At 37.9% G+C, this 14838-nt stretch overlaps 2 protein-coding genes and 1 long non-coding RNA gene across 4 annotated transcripts in view; 1 reads left to right on the top strand and 2 right to left on the bottom strand.

Annotated features, from left to right (window-relative positions):
* The window catches only part of LOC116543885, a 373403-nt gene that overhangs the window by 80625 nt on the left and 277940 nt on the right, over positions 1–14838 (top strand). The window lies entirely within an intron of this gene.
* The window catches only part of LOC116543866 (zinc finger protein 429-like), a 785602-nt gene that overhangs the window by 648553 nt on the left and 122211 nt on the right, over positions 1–14838 (bottom strand). The window lies entirely within an intron of this gene.
* The window catches only part of LOC116543871 (zinc finger protein 430-like), a 50105-nt gene continuing 46712 nt past the window's right edge, over positions 11446–14838 (bottom strand). For both annotated transcript variants that reach the window (XM_032269832.1, XM_032269833.1), the window contains exon 4: positions 11446–13034. In XM_032269832.1, coding sequence (XP_032125723.1) covers positions 11659–13034 — 1376 coding nt within the window. In that variant the 3' untranslated portion in view covers positions 11446–11658. The remainder of the gene's footprint in view (positions 13035–14838) is intronic.

The following is a 14838-nucleotide window of genomic DNA, read 5'->3' as shown; positions in this document are numbered from 1 at the left end:
AAAAAAAAAAAAAAAAAAAAAAAAAACAACTACGTAGTTAGTACCAATCACTTTTCTGATAATATACAATTACTCAAAATTAGTACTGGGAGGGGAAGGGGGGTCCATACTTATGGGCCTTGTCTCGCATAGAGTGCATGTGGGTAGGTGCAGGGCATTTGTCATTATTGCAAAAACGAATTTTAATTTTTAATCTTTAGTTTGATTTAAACATTGCTTTTAGTATGATGCTGACACCAGCTGTGCAGTAAGGGCTCTGAAGAAGTGTTCATAGCAGCACACAACCTGCGGCTCTTCTTCGGTTCTGGAGGCTCCAGGGCAGCCAATATTGCTTCGTCAAATACATTCTTTAGGCCTCTCTGTGTGAGTGCAGAACACTCCACATACTTGGCAGCCTTCAGGTCACGGGCCAGCTTTTCAGCAGTCTCTGGAGTGATAGGCTTCTGTTTGTTCTTGGCAAGTTTCTCAATAGTAGAGGGGTCGGCCGGGCGCGGTGGCTCAAGCCTGTAATCCCAGCACTTTGGGAGGCCGAGACGGGTGGATCACGAGGTCAAGAGATCGAGACCATCCTGGTCAACATGGTGAAACCCCGTCTCTACTAAAAATACAAAACATTAGCTGGGCATGGTGGCGCGTGCCTGTAATGCCAGCTACTCAGGAGGCTGAGGCAGGAGAATTGCCTGAACCCAGGAGGCGGAGGTTGCGGTGAGCCGAGATCGCGCCATTGCACTCCAGCCTGGGTAACAAGAGCGAAACTCCGTCTCAAAAAAAAAGAAAAAAAAAAAAAAAGAAAAGTTTGTCTAATTATATAGATATAGAACCACAAATAGAACTAAAGTGTATCTGTATCTTCAGCTTGTATAGGCATTGATGAGCTCTCTTCCAGAATGTGGTATCAACTTACTATGCCAGCAGCAGTATAGGAAAAATTACTTATTCTCAAATTGTCTTTATTTTTCAAACCCTACAATGTAAACTCTGTGAAAACTGAGACCTTTAATTTAATTCACCAGTATATTTGCAATTTTTAATTAAATTTAATTTGACTTTGAATTTATTTAATTTAAAAATTTTCTTAATTACTGTGGTAAAAGAAAAAAAGAAAAAAAACTGTGGTAAAATCGATCAATTTATTTTTCTCATAATTTTCTTTTACACAACTCTGTTTACACAGATAATTTTTCTGCCGAAAATTTATTATTCATTTTAATTTATTATTATCTAATTTTTTTCTTTTTTGGCCATTCTCAGTCAGGGTTATTTCTTTGCAGAGACACTGTAACCAAGGAGGTGGAATTTCAGCACAGTCTTGAAGAAAATAGGCCTCAGCTGGCCAGGTAAGCTCTAAGGAATTGTAAATAACTACCTTGTAAAGATGTACAAATTATATCTTGTATTTATGTATCATAAATATTTATTAAGCTGTAATTTTCACATTTTATTCTGATATCTACAACATCTATATAACACCAATTTCAGTATTTTAATAAACAGAAGAAATGTATATATAGCTTTGAAAAAATATAAGTCTGATAAATTTATATCTAAGGAATTAATTCCCTATGGCTCAAGGAACTAAAGTACACTCCCCCAGTAAATTCAAATCAAGTAGATTTTTGTCAAATTGAATGCTGTATAAAATGTATAACCAGATTCACAAAATGTAAATTAAATCATGAATGCACTGCTGATAATAGGTACCATAAGTTACAAATGTGATTTCCAGTTACAAAGAGGAAAATAATTGCTTTGCTATATTTTCGTGTGTGCTAATCGAAAGCACCATTACAAAAGATCAATTTAATTATAGATTATCCTGACACGTAACACACATCTAAATATTAAATTGAGACTACAATAAAATACTTAAATCTGCAAAAAGACACTAGAACATACGGTCTATAATACCGGAGCTGCCACAGGTTTTTAATTGATAATGCAAATGACAATCAGCTCTTTATGCCACCACAAGAGAAAGAGTGGTACTGGTGAATCTCATACATATCAAGGAGGAAAAAAAAAATGCAGAATTCAATATGCAAAAAAGATTGTTTATACCAGATATATACATCATAATCATGGTTGTTTGATAAGAATATTAAGTGTTCTGTATTTGAGTTTGCAAAATATATATAATTCTATTGCTTATGAGTGATTTGCAAAAGCCCAACTATTCAAAAGTTTATAAAGAAAAATTTTTTGGAAAATTATTTACCTTTTTGTTTTGTTTTGCTTTTTTTGAGATGGAGTCTTGCTCTGTTGCCCAGGCTGGAGTGCAGTGGCGTGGTCTCCGCTCACTGCAACCTTCACCTCCCCAGTTCAAGCAATTCTCCTGCCTCAGCCTCCCAAGCAGCTGGGACAACAGGCGCATGCTACCAGGCCCAGCTAATTTTTTGTATTTTTAGTAGAGACGGGATTTCACCATATTTGCCAGGCTGGTCTCAAACTCCTGTCCTCATGATCCACCTGCCTCGGCCTCCCAAAGTGCTGGGATTACAGGCGTGAGCCACCGCACCCGGCCTTTTCTTTCTTTTTAGACAAAGTCTCACTCTATCACCCAGGCTGGAGTGCAGTGATGTGATTTGGGCTCACTGCAACCTCTACCTCCTGGGTTCCAGTGATTCTGCCTTAGCCTCCTGAGTAGCTGGGACTAAAAATGAACACCACTATGCCTGGCTAATTTTTTATGCTTTTAGTAGAGACAAGGGTTTCACCATTCTGGTCAGGCTGATCTTGAACTCCTGACCTCGTGATCTGCCCTCCTTGGCCTCCTAAAGTGCTAGGATTACAGGCATGAGCCACCGTTCCTGGCCAAGTTATGTGTCTTTTAGAAAGGTTTAAAGTGAAACTGTTGAACACTTTCAGTTTCTTTTGATGGTAGTTATATGGCAAGAGCTGGCATTTTGGTTAAGTCAGCCAATTATTGTTTCTGGTGGAAGTGTATTAAACACCTTTTAATGGCATTCACCTTTGTTTTATGAATTAAGATCCAGGCAAAATTCAAGAAATCATGTTGCTGTGCTTTGTTACCAGTAATAATACAGGGTTGAGCCTGCCATGGTGGCTCATGTGCTAATTCCAGCCCTTTGGAAGGCTATGGTGGGTGGATTACTTAAGGTCAGGAGTTCGAGACCAGCCTAGCCAACACAGCAAAACCCCATGTCTACTAAAAGTACAAAAATTAGCCAGGTGTGGTGGTGGGCACCTATAATCCCAGCTACTGAGGAGGCTGAGGTAAGAGAACCCGAGAGGTGGAGGTTGCAGTGAGCTGAGATCACACCACTGCACTCCAGCCTAGGCAACTGAGTAAGATTCTGTCTCAAAAATTCTCTGATTACTTTCAGTGATATTATGTAGTTAAATTTGTAGCAATATTTTACCTCCCTGTTTTTTGCTTTTTGAGACACAGCCTCATTCTGTTACCCAGGCTGGAGTACAGTGGCCCGGTCTCAGCTCACTGCAACCTCTGCCTCTGGGGTTTAAGTGATTCTCCCGCCTTAGGCTCCTGAGTAGCTGGGACTACAGGCATGTGCCACCATGCTTGGCTAATCTGTGATAGTTTTAGTAGAGACAGGGTTTCACTATGTTGGCTAGGCTGGTCTTAAACTCCTGACCTCGTGATCTGCCTGCTTCGGCCTTCCAAAGTGCTGAGACTATAGGCATGAGCCACTGCACCCATCCTACCTTCCTGGTTCAATGTAGTTCTAGGTATATTATTTTTTGTTTATGGCTATTGTAAAGAATACTTCTTGATTTTGTTCTCAGCTCAAATGCTATTGGTGTAAGAAAATGGTATTCATTTGTGTATGTCATTGAATTTTGTATCTTGAGACTTTGATGAGGTCATTTTTAAGATTAGCAGTCTTTAGGTAAAATCTCTAAAGTTTTTTAGGTAGAGAATTATATCATTTAAGTGAAGATAATTTGACTTCTTCTTTCCCTATTTGGATGCCATTTATTTCTTCATTTTGTTAGATTGCTCTGCCTAGAACTTCCAGAACTATGTTGAATAGGGTTGTTTAGAGTGGAAAGTCTTATTTTTATTCTAATGAGAAATGCATGCAGCTTTTGTCTGATCAGTATGATGTTAGCCAAGGATTTGTCATACATGGCTCTTATTTTTTTGAGGTATGTTTCATCAATGTCTGCTTTGTTGAGAATATTTTTATGAATGAATACTGGATTTTCTTGAATGTTTTTTTCTGCACCTATTTTGTTAATCATATAATTTTTTGCTTTTAATTACATGGTGAATCACACTGACTTGAATATGATGAAACATTCTTGCATATGTGATATAACACTCATATGACTGTGGCAAAATAAATCTTTGATTTGCCTGTCAACTCAGCTTACTAGTATTTCATGAAGAATTTTTGTTTCAGTGTTCACCAAAAATATTGGCCTGTAGTTTTTTATTGCTGTTGTGTCTTTACTAGACTTTGATATCAAGATAATGCAGGTTTTATATAGTGAGTTAAGATGGAATTCCACCTGGGTTTTTTGGAATACATTCGGTAGAATTAGTACCAGCTCATCTTTGTATATGTGGTAAAATACGGCTGTAATTTTATATCATCCAGGGCTTTTTATAGTTGGTAGGTTTTTTAATAACAAATTCACTTTCATTATATATTTATACATTATATATTTTATACACTTTTGCCATGTTTATTCCTGGTTCAATCTTGGAAAGTTGTATGTATTTAGAAGTTTATTTACTTTCTCAAAATCTTCTAGATTGCAGGCATAGAGATGTTCAGAGTATTCTCTGATGATTTTTTGTATGTATGTAGAATTAGATGTGATTTCACATCTCTCAACATTTAAATAGATGCAGAGTACAAAAAAATATATATATATATATATATCGATCCACAATAGAAGTCTGACAACTTTAACATTCCCTTATAATAAATCTCCAAAAAAGTTAGGTATAGAACAAATGCATTTCAGCCGATAAATTTCACACGTAACCAAAAAATGCTAACAGCATACTAAACAGGGATATGTGGAAAGCTTTTACTCTAAGAGCTAGAACAAGGCAAGTATGCCCACTCTAATCAGTCTTACTAAACATAGTACTAAATTTCCAAGAGAAAGAAATGAGAGAATAAAATCAAAGGCATCCAGATTGGAGAAAAGGAAGTTAAATTATTCCTATATAATTTCCTTTTATCCCTATACATAATCTAAAGTATATAAAAGCCTAATATCTTAGTAAATATTAAAAGTAACAAGCTCAGTATGGTGGCTCATGTCTGTAATCTCAGCACTTTGGGAAGCTAACATATGTGGATCACAAGGCCAGCAGTTCAAGACCAGTCTGGTCAACATTGTGAAACCTTGTCTCTACAAAAATACAAAAATTAGCCTGGAGTAGTGGCAGGCACCTGCACTCTCAACTACTTGGGAGGTGGAGGCAGGAGAATAGCTTGAACCTTAAAGGTAGAGGCTGCAGTGTACCAAGATCATGCCACTGCACTTGAGCCTGGGTGACAGACCAAGACTCCATCTCAAATTTTAACAACAACAACAACAACAAAACAACAAAACAAATTTATTAAACCTTACAAAGTACTATCAAAAGTCATAGTTTTTCTATACATTAATAACTATCTGAAAATGAGGCTGGGTATGGTGGGTCATGCCTAAAATGCCAGCACTTTGGGAGGCAAGGCAGGCAGATCATGAGATCAGGAGATTGAGGTCAACTGGCCAACATAATAAAACCCCATCTTTACTAAAAATACAAAAATTAGCCAGGCATGGTGGCACATGCCTGTAGTCCCAGCTACTTGGGAGGCTGAGGTAGGAGAATTTCTTGAACCTTGGAGTCAGAGGTTTCAGTTAGTTGAGATTGCACCACTGCATTCCAGCGTGGGAGACAGAGGGAGAGGCCATCTCAAAAATAAAAATAAAAAATAAAAAATAACTGTCAAAATGAAAAAAGAATTCCATCTACCATAACTATAATTTGAAATAAACTTAATCAAAAAGTTGAAACACTTTACATTCTACTCTAAAGAACATTATAGAAATTAAATAATATATAAATGGAATAATATTACTCATTCATGAAGTGGCATTATTAACAAATATTTGTATTACACAAAATGATCTACAGATACAATACAACCTGTATCAGAATACCAGTGACATACTTCATAGAAGTTTTTAAAAAGTATATGTAAAATTCATATGGTACCACAAAAGACCTTGCATAGACAAAGCAATCAAGACAAAAGAAGTGAAGATATCATCCTATCTGACTTTGAAATACACCACAAAGCTATGGTAACCAAAACAGTATGGTACTTGAATAAAAACAGAGACATAGGCCAATGGAGTAGAAGAAAAAAAAGAGCAGAAATGTATCCATGTATTTACAGCTAACTGATTTTAAATAAAGGTGACTTTGTTTAAAGGTAAGAACAGTGTTTTCAATAAATGATGTTAAGAAAACTTTATATCCGGCCGGGCGCGGTGGCTCAAGCCTGTAATCCCAGCACTTTGGGAGGCCGAGGCGGGTGGATCACGAGGTCAAGAGATCGAGACCATCCTGGTCAACATGGTGAAACCCCGTCTCTACTAAAAATACAAAAAATCAGCTGGGCATGGTAGTACGTGCCTGTAGTCCCAGTTACTCGGGAGGCTGAGGCAGGAGAATTGCCTGAACCCAGGAGGTGGAGGTTGCGGTGAGCCAAGATCACGCCATTGCACTCCAGCCTGGGTAACAAGAGCGAAACTCCGTCTCAAAAAAAAACTTTATATCCATATGCAGAGAAAGAAAATTGAGACCCTCATTAGCCAATTTAATGTAAGGCCTAAAACTCTGAAACTGCTAGTACCAAAAAATGGAGTCAAAGCCCCATAAACGTTGGTCTGGGCAGCAAGTTTTTAAATTTAACCTAAATATCTCAGGACACAAAAGGAAGAATAAATAAGTTAGATCACTTCAAATTAAAAAGCCGCTGCACAGAATCTGATACAATCAACAGAATGTGACAATTAAAAAGAGAAAGAAAATATTTGTAAATTATACAGGGGTTAATAGCAAAAATATATTAAAAACTCAAATGACAACAAAAAAATCATTAAAAATAAGCAAATAGCTGAAATAAGTATTTTTTTAAGAATATACAAACATATAGCCAACGGATATATTTAAAAACATTCAATGTCAATTATCACAAACAGGCAAGCCAAAAAAAACCACTATGAAATATCAACTCATTCCTGTTAGAATGACTCTCATTAAAAAGCAAGTGTTGGTAATATGGGATGCTTATAAAATGTTGAATATTCCACGTGTGACAAAATTATTGAAATTGTGAACTGGCACAAGCCGGACCATTATCATTTATTTTTGGGGCCTGTCCCATAAATGCAAATGTTAAAAGATGTCTAATGACATTGAGAAAACTCTCCAGGGATGGTGTGTACACTGATTAAATGAGTGTTTGTGTCAATGAATACATGTACATATCTTAGTTTTCCAAATGCAGGGATGTAACATCTGTTTGCCATAACTGATTAGGTTCTAATCTTGTAGAGTTAACACCTGTTGAAGGCGGTGATGTGCCTGTGAGCTGGCAATCCGAGCATTGTAGGATACTTTGTTTATCCAGTATATGGGTAAGTTGAAATTGTTTAGATAAGTTTACCCAATTTTGATGGAAAAAGTGATGCAATTGCATGGCTTGGTCAAGCAGTGATGTCATAATCTGAAGGTCTGCTTGATTATTGCCATAAACCAATGGGCCAGGAAGTGAGTTCTAGGCTCAACTGTCTGTAATAAAAATAGGATGTGTATATTGACCTATAAATTGCTGAAGTTGAAGAAAAAGAGCACAAAGGGTAGGTTCCTGAGTGGTCTCAAGGTTCTGCGGTAAATAATAAGCTAGGCCGGGTGTGGTGGCTCACGCCTGTAATCCTAGCACTTTGGGAGGCCGAGGCAGGTGGATCACGAGGTCAAGAGATCGAGACCATTCTGGTCAACATGGTGAAACCCCCGTCTCTGCTAAAACTACAAAAAATTAGCTGGGCATGGTGGCGCGTGCCTGTAGTCCCAGCTACTCAGGAGGCTGAGGCAGGAGAATTGCTTGAACCCAGGAGGCGGAGGTTGCGGTGAGCCGAGATCGAGCCATTGCACTCCAGCCTGGGTAACAAGAGCGAAACTCAGTCTCCAAAAAAAAAAAAATAATAAGCTGAATCACTAACAATATGAGGGGCTGAGTGTAAAAACTTTCCAAAGCCATTAGGGCCTCAATCTCAGCTTTCTGAGTGCTAGTAAACCCAGATTAAGGGAAGGAATTATGTGGTCTCCAGCAAATTGCTGCTTTTTCATGTTTATCCAAACCATCAGTAAACAATGTTAAATAATTAGGTATGGGGTAGTAAACTATTTTTGTGGGCAAGACCATAGGAGTATGAGATAATAAATGAAAGAGTTAATCAGCAGGAAAGACATGCTCTATTTGTCCTGTGTAATCAGAGTGCTATTTGCGAGTCCATTGATAAGGGCAATACTGCTTTGAATTTCTTTTTACTTAAAGGAATCCTGATATCAGGATCATAACCTAGCCACTGATTGCATCATCTGTGGCCTGAACGGATGATTTTACTAAGTAACTGGATATAGGGAGAAGTGTTTTAAAAAGTCCCAGTATGTGAGCAACAAACCCATTCTAGAAAGCGCAGTCTTAGGGTCATCTATCCTATTAACCCTCTAGGGGAGTGTTTGGTGAGAAAAATAAACAATTGAATAGTGTGGCTCAATGCAATCTAGTTGCCTTTGAGAGACAGCTTGTTCTATTTCCTCGATTCCCTTTTTGTTGTAGGGGTTAAATATTTGGGAGAATTCAGGGCTGTATTGCCCTTTAAGACAGCAAACAGTGTTTGCAGCTTTTAAGAATGCCTAAAGTGAGGGGAGGGAGCCAGTTGATATTGCCTAGCAATTTCTGATGATCATTTCAGGTGCGTAAGTTGCTAGTATTTAATTTAACCTTTTGAGGCCTTACTGACTAGGAAGTTAGTATGTACCCAAGATATTTCCAAGGAGAGGACATTTGTACCTTTTCAGGAGCAATGATTAAACCTCTTAGCTGTTAATTATTTATGACAGAGGTAAATAATTTAAAAGCATTGGCTCCATTAGGGCTGCTAGTAGAATATCATCCATGAAATGAATAACCTTGCAATCAGGAAATTCTACTGGGGAACAAAGCTTGATTTACCTGATACTGACACGTGGTAGGGCAGTTTAGCAGTCTTTGAGAAAGTACTTTCCAATGAAATTAACAAGCTGGCCTTTCATTATTGATACCTGGTATTGTAAATGAAAACTTTTCTCTGTCCTGGTCTGCTAGGGAAATTGTATGAAAACAGTCCTTTAAGTCAATAATGATTATAGGCCATTCTTGAGGAATCATCATGGGGGAAGGAAGCCCCTGCTGAAGGGTCCCATAGGTTGCAAATCGGCATTGATAGCATGTAAGTCATTGCAAAAGTCTCCATTTCCCAGACTTTTTGGGAATGTTAAAAATGGGCGAATTCCAGGGACTATTAGATGGTTCTCTATGCCCAGCTTTTAATTGCTCATCAACTAATTCATGGGCCTTCTGCAGTTTCTCTCCCTTCAGAGGCCACAGTTCTACTTAAATTGGATCAGAGGTAGGGGAGGAATATTAACAGTGGTCTTGTTAGAAAGGGGTCTGCAGAGTCACCCACATTGGGCTAATAGGCCCTGTCCCCAAAGGTTAACAAGAATGGGCACGATTAGAGGTTGTGTAACTTCCTTTCTTCCTTCTGAATCACAAGAGGTTAGGGGGCATGTGCTCTGCTTGACTGTGTGCACATCTCCAATGCCAACAATTGTTTGTTTCTAAGTGACCCGGGGCCAAGTTTCTGGCCAGTTTTGATCACTAATTGAAATGTCTGCCCATGTCCAATAAGACAGTAAACTTATTTTTGATTTTTAAGGTAATTATAGGTCTCTGATCAATGATTTATTCTAATATACTCCTGTGGCTCCTGTGCTTTTAAAACTTCCCTTTCCCTTTTGCTTTCCATGGGCATTGGAAACCTAGTATGGTAAAATCAGTAACTGAGCTACCTTTGGTCCAGAGAGAATAAGCAGACCTTTACATTCCATTATAACCAATATCTCACCTCGGTAATCACTATCAGTTCTCCAGTGAGCACATTCAATTCTTTACTGGATAGGCTTGACCACCATAGGACTGCTCCCACTGTCCCCAGAGGCAACGGGCCCCACATCCCAGTTGCAACCCTTTTAGGGTCATCTTCTTTTAGCACTTATTTGTTGGGGCAGAGTAAGTCCAGTCCTGCACTCCCCGTGGTGACTGCCCTCAGAGAGGACTGTGGAGTTTCCATCTAACCAAGGAAAGCTGCTGGCATTGCCCCAGTTTGAAGTGGGGCCCAGGGATGGTCCCTCATGAAGGTTCCCACCTGGTTACTTACGTGGTTTCCATTTTTGTCAAATTTTGACCTGCATTGATTTGCCCACTGTTTCCCCTTACTTTAGTGACATATAGAAGGGGGTTCTTTCCCTGAGTTACCTTGGTCTCTACTATGGGGGAATTTCCTTTTCATATGCTCTGGCTTTCCACAGAGAAATCATTTTGATTTCTCTCCCTTTTCACTTTAGGAGGCCTAATGCCATAGCCAAGATTTTGGCTTTGTGTGTCTCAGTTCCGACCAGCTGACATGCTCATGTAAGTTCCCCAACTGTAACTGCCTTTCCTCTGATTGCCTGCATTGCTTGCTGGCAATCCACGTAAGCATTTCCAAAGTCAATTGCAACAAAAAGATAGCTGCCTGGGTGTGACAAATTTATCTCTAATTGCCTGGGTTAACCAATTGATAAACTCAACAAATGGCTCCTGAGGCCCTTGTTGAACATTTATAAAAGATCCCTATTAAACTCTGCTTTTGGGAATCTGGTCCCAAGCCCTGAGAGCATACAGACACTTGGGCATAGGCCTGGGGATCAAAATCTAGTTGCACATTGGCATGGGGACCCCTCCCCTGGAGCATAGCAGCTGTTATGTGTTCTTAAAGGCTTTGCCATGTTTTTCACACTCATAGGATTTCTATACAGAATTTTTTTTTTTTTTTTTTTTTGAGACGGAGTTTCGCTCTTGTTACCCAGGCTGGAGTGCAATGGCGCGATCTCGGCTCACCGCAACCTCCGTCTCCTGGGTTCAGGCAATTCTCCTGCCTCAGCCTCCTGAGTAGCTGGGATTACAGGCACGCGCCACCATGCCCAGCTAATTTTTTGTATTTTTAGTAGAGACGAGGTTTCACCATGTTGACCAGGATGGTCTCGATCTCTTAACCTCGTGATCCACCCGCCTCGGCCTCCCAAAGTGCTGGGATTACAGGCTTGAGCCACCGCGCCCGGCCTACAGAATTTTTTTTTTTAATGCTTTTTAAGAGTTGAGGACATTCTTACATTTGTAGAGTTTCTCTCTGCTACGAGTTATTTTGTTTAGTAAGTTATGAGCACTGGTTGAGAGAATTTCCACATTCTTCACAGTTGTAGGGTTTCCTTCAAGGATAATTTTTCCTATGTTTAGTAAGAGTTGAGGTTTGGTTAAAGGCTTTATCACATTCTTCAGATTTGTAAGACTTCTATCCAATATGAATTATCTTATGTTTACTAAGATTTGAGGATTGGTTAAAAGCTTTGCCACATTCTTCACATTTGTAGGGTTTCTCTCCAGTGTGAATTCTCCTGTGTGAAGTAAGGTGTGAGGAATGGGTAAAAGCTTTGCCACATTCTTCACATTTGTAAGACTTCTCTCCAGTATGAATTATCTTATGTGTAGTAAGGTTTGAGGATTGGTTAAAAGCTTTGCCACATTCTTCACATTTGTAAGGTTTCTCTCCAGTATGAATTATCTTATGTTTGGTAAGTTTTGAGGAGTAGTTAAAGGCTTTGCCACATTCTTCACATTTGTAGGGTTTCTTTCCAGTATGAATCATCTTATGTGTAGTAAGGTTTGAAGACACATTAAAGGCCTTGCCACATTCTTCACATTTGTAGGGTTTCTCTCCAGTATGAATTCTCTTATGTTTAGTAAGGGTTGAAAACCAGTAAAAGCCTTTGCCACATTCTTCACATTTGTAGAATTTCTCTCCAGTATGAATTATCTTATGTTTGGTAAGGAATGAGAATCGATAAAAAGCTTTGTCACATTCTTCACATTTGTAGGGTTTCTCTCCGGCATGAATGAACTTATGTGTAGTAAGAGATGAAGAATGGTTAAAAGCTTTGCCACATTCTTCACATTTGTAGGGTTTCTCTCCAGTATGAATTATCTTATGTGCAATAAGGTGTGAGGATGTGTTGAAGGCTTTGCCACATTCTTCACATCTGTAGGGTTTCTCTCCAGTATGAATCATCTTATGTGTAGTAAGGGTTGAGGAGTGCTTAAAAGCTTTGCCACATTCTTCACATTTGAAAGGTTTCTCTCCAGTGTGGATTCTCTTGTGTGTAGAAAGGGCTGAGAACCGCATAAAGACTTTGCTACATTCTTCACATTTGAAAGGTTTCTCTCCAGTATGGATTCTTGTGTGTCTAGAAAGGTGTGAGGACCGTTTAAAGACTTTGCCACATTCTTCACATTGATAAGAATTATCTCTAATATGAATTCTTTTATTTTGACTTAGGTATAAATGCATGCAAAATGATTTGTCACATTTTTTACATTTGAAAGTTTTCTTTCCAGTACGTCTTGTCTTATGTCCGTTTGAATTTAAACATTTAAGAAAGACTTTCATATATTTATCGCATTGAACTATTTCACTCTGGGTAGCTGTCAAACACTGGTTTAGTTCATTATAACCTTCTTTGTGCACCTTACACTCATCCACACTTGCAGAGCCTTTTCTTAACTGTAAATTCTCAGGTCCACATTTTCCATATCTTCTCAGAATCACTTGTTGAAAAGAATCTTTTATGTCTTGCTCTGGCCAAAGGTCTTTGACAAAATAGGAACATGTAGCTAAAATAAATAAATTTTAAAAAAATTATTCAACTTACTAGACTTAAACTCTACAAATATAACCTATATTATACAAATTAAATAAGCAAGATGCCATAATAAAATACCACAGGCCCTAAATCCTTCATAGACATACAAATGTAATAAAAATATACTGACCAAAATACATTTGAGAAAAACTTATAAGTGTGTAAAGTTCCCCAGGTGGGTACAATGCAAAGACACAGAAGAAAATGAAAAGTCTGTTATATTTACCCAACACAGTTCTTCCTGCTCACCAATCTAACACAGTGCCTTTTCAAAGTAAATTCCTAACTTTTGGTTTCTTTTTTAATGTACAAGTAAAATACTGACACATACATCTGTATTACTTGCTTCTAGGGGCTGTTCCAGAAACTAGTCTCCCATAACATAAAGTGCTGAAAGAAACGATGGTGTATTTTGGAATGACAGTTTGAATCTGAGACCAAAGGTAAATGTTACAACAGCAGAGAGACTGCAATACAACAGACAGAAAACAGATATCGCAGATGATTACTGATGAACCAGAAATCAACTCTTTTAACTGAAAAATATGCACAAAATTTTAGACCAGATACATTCAAAGAACATGTTTGAGAGTCTCCCAGGATCTCTGTCCAAGATAACTTTTCAGACTATACCAGGACAAAGCTACATTATAAAGGTTGTGACAGGTAGCGTTCTTTAATGTCAAAATCTTAATCATAGATTACAATGAATACAAAATAGGGCAAAATTGTTCCATCAAAAATATTATAAAATTTTCAGAAAGAAACCATAAAAAACATGTATACATTAATTTTAACAATTGAAAATATATTGAATATTCAATGAGTAAAATAGGAACACAGAGTACTATAAAAAATAGGTCACGGGTCAAAGTTCAGGAAAATTTAATGAATTTAAAAATTTTAAAATAAAAAAATAGAAAATGAGGATAAGAACAATTTTTTTTTTTTTTTTTTTTTTTTTGAGACGGAGTTTCGCTCTTGTTGCCCAGGCTGGAGTGCAATGGCGCGATCTCGGCTCACTACAACCTCCGCCTCCCGGGTTCAGGCAATTCTCCTGCCTCAGCCTCCTGAGTAGCTGGGACCATGCCCAGCTAATTTTTTGTAGTTTTAGTAGAGACGGGGTTTCACCATGTTGACCAGGATGGTCTTGATCTCTTGACCTCGTGATCCACCCGCCTCGGCCTCCCAAAGTGCTGGGATTACAGGCTTGAGCCACCGCGCCCGGCCAAGAACAAAATTTTTAAAATATCCAAAAAGAAATTGTAAAGGTTAAAAAAATATATATATATAACTAAAAAATTCTGAAAGAAAAAATGATGTCAAAATGAAGAAGCTCAACAAACTATGAGCACACACAAAGATATTTATAACAAACACATATGTAAACACAATTTCAAAAGTCACAGACAAGATGATGATGGAGATGCAAGATAAAAATGTGTCATTTACAAGCACAGTCTTATGAGATAGCTTATGAACTGTCAACAAAAACTTTGCAGGTCAGAAGGAAATTGTGTGATATAATCAAAGTCCTTAAAAAAAAAAAAAAAAAAAAAAAAAGAGCTATCAAATGAGAATACTACTACCGGCATATCTGTCCTGCCAAACAAAAAGAAAAAAACCTTCAAAAATAACCAAATTCTGAAAAAGTCTAATGGCACTTGATATGCTCTAAATATAAAAGGTGCTTAAAACAGCTGCTTCTACTGAAAATATCATGATTCAACAAATAACATATAATTATACAAAATACATTATTATCTGGGAAAGAA

This window comes from Sapajus apella, unplaced genomic scaffold (assembly GCF_009761245.1).
Source record: "Sapajus apella isolate SASKATOON/1434 unplaced genomic scaffold, GSC_monkey_1.0 scaffold199, whole genome shotgun sequence".
Taxonomy (NCBI): Eukaryota; Metazoa; Chordata; class Mammalia; order Primates; family Cebidae; genus Sapajus; species Sapajus apella.
Note: the sequence above shows the minus strand (reverse complement) of the source record. Positions and strands in the feature narration are given on the sequence as shown.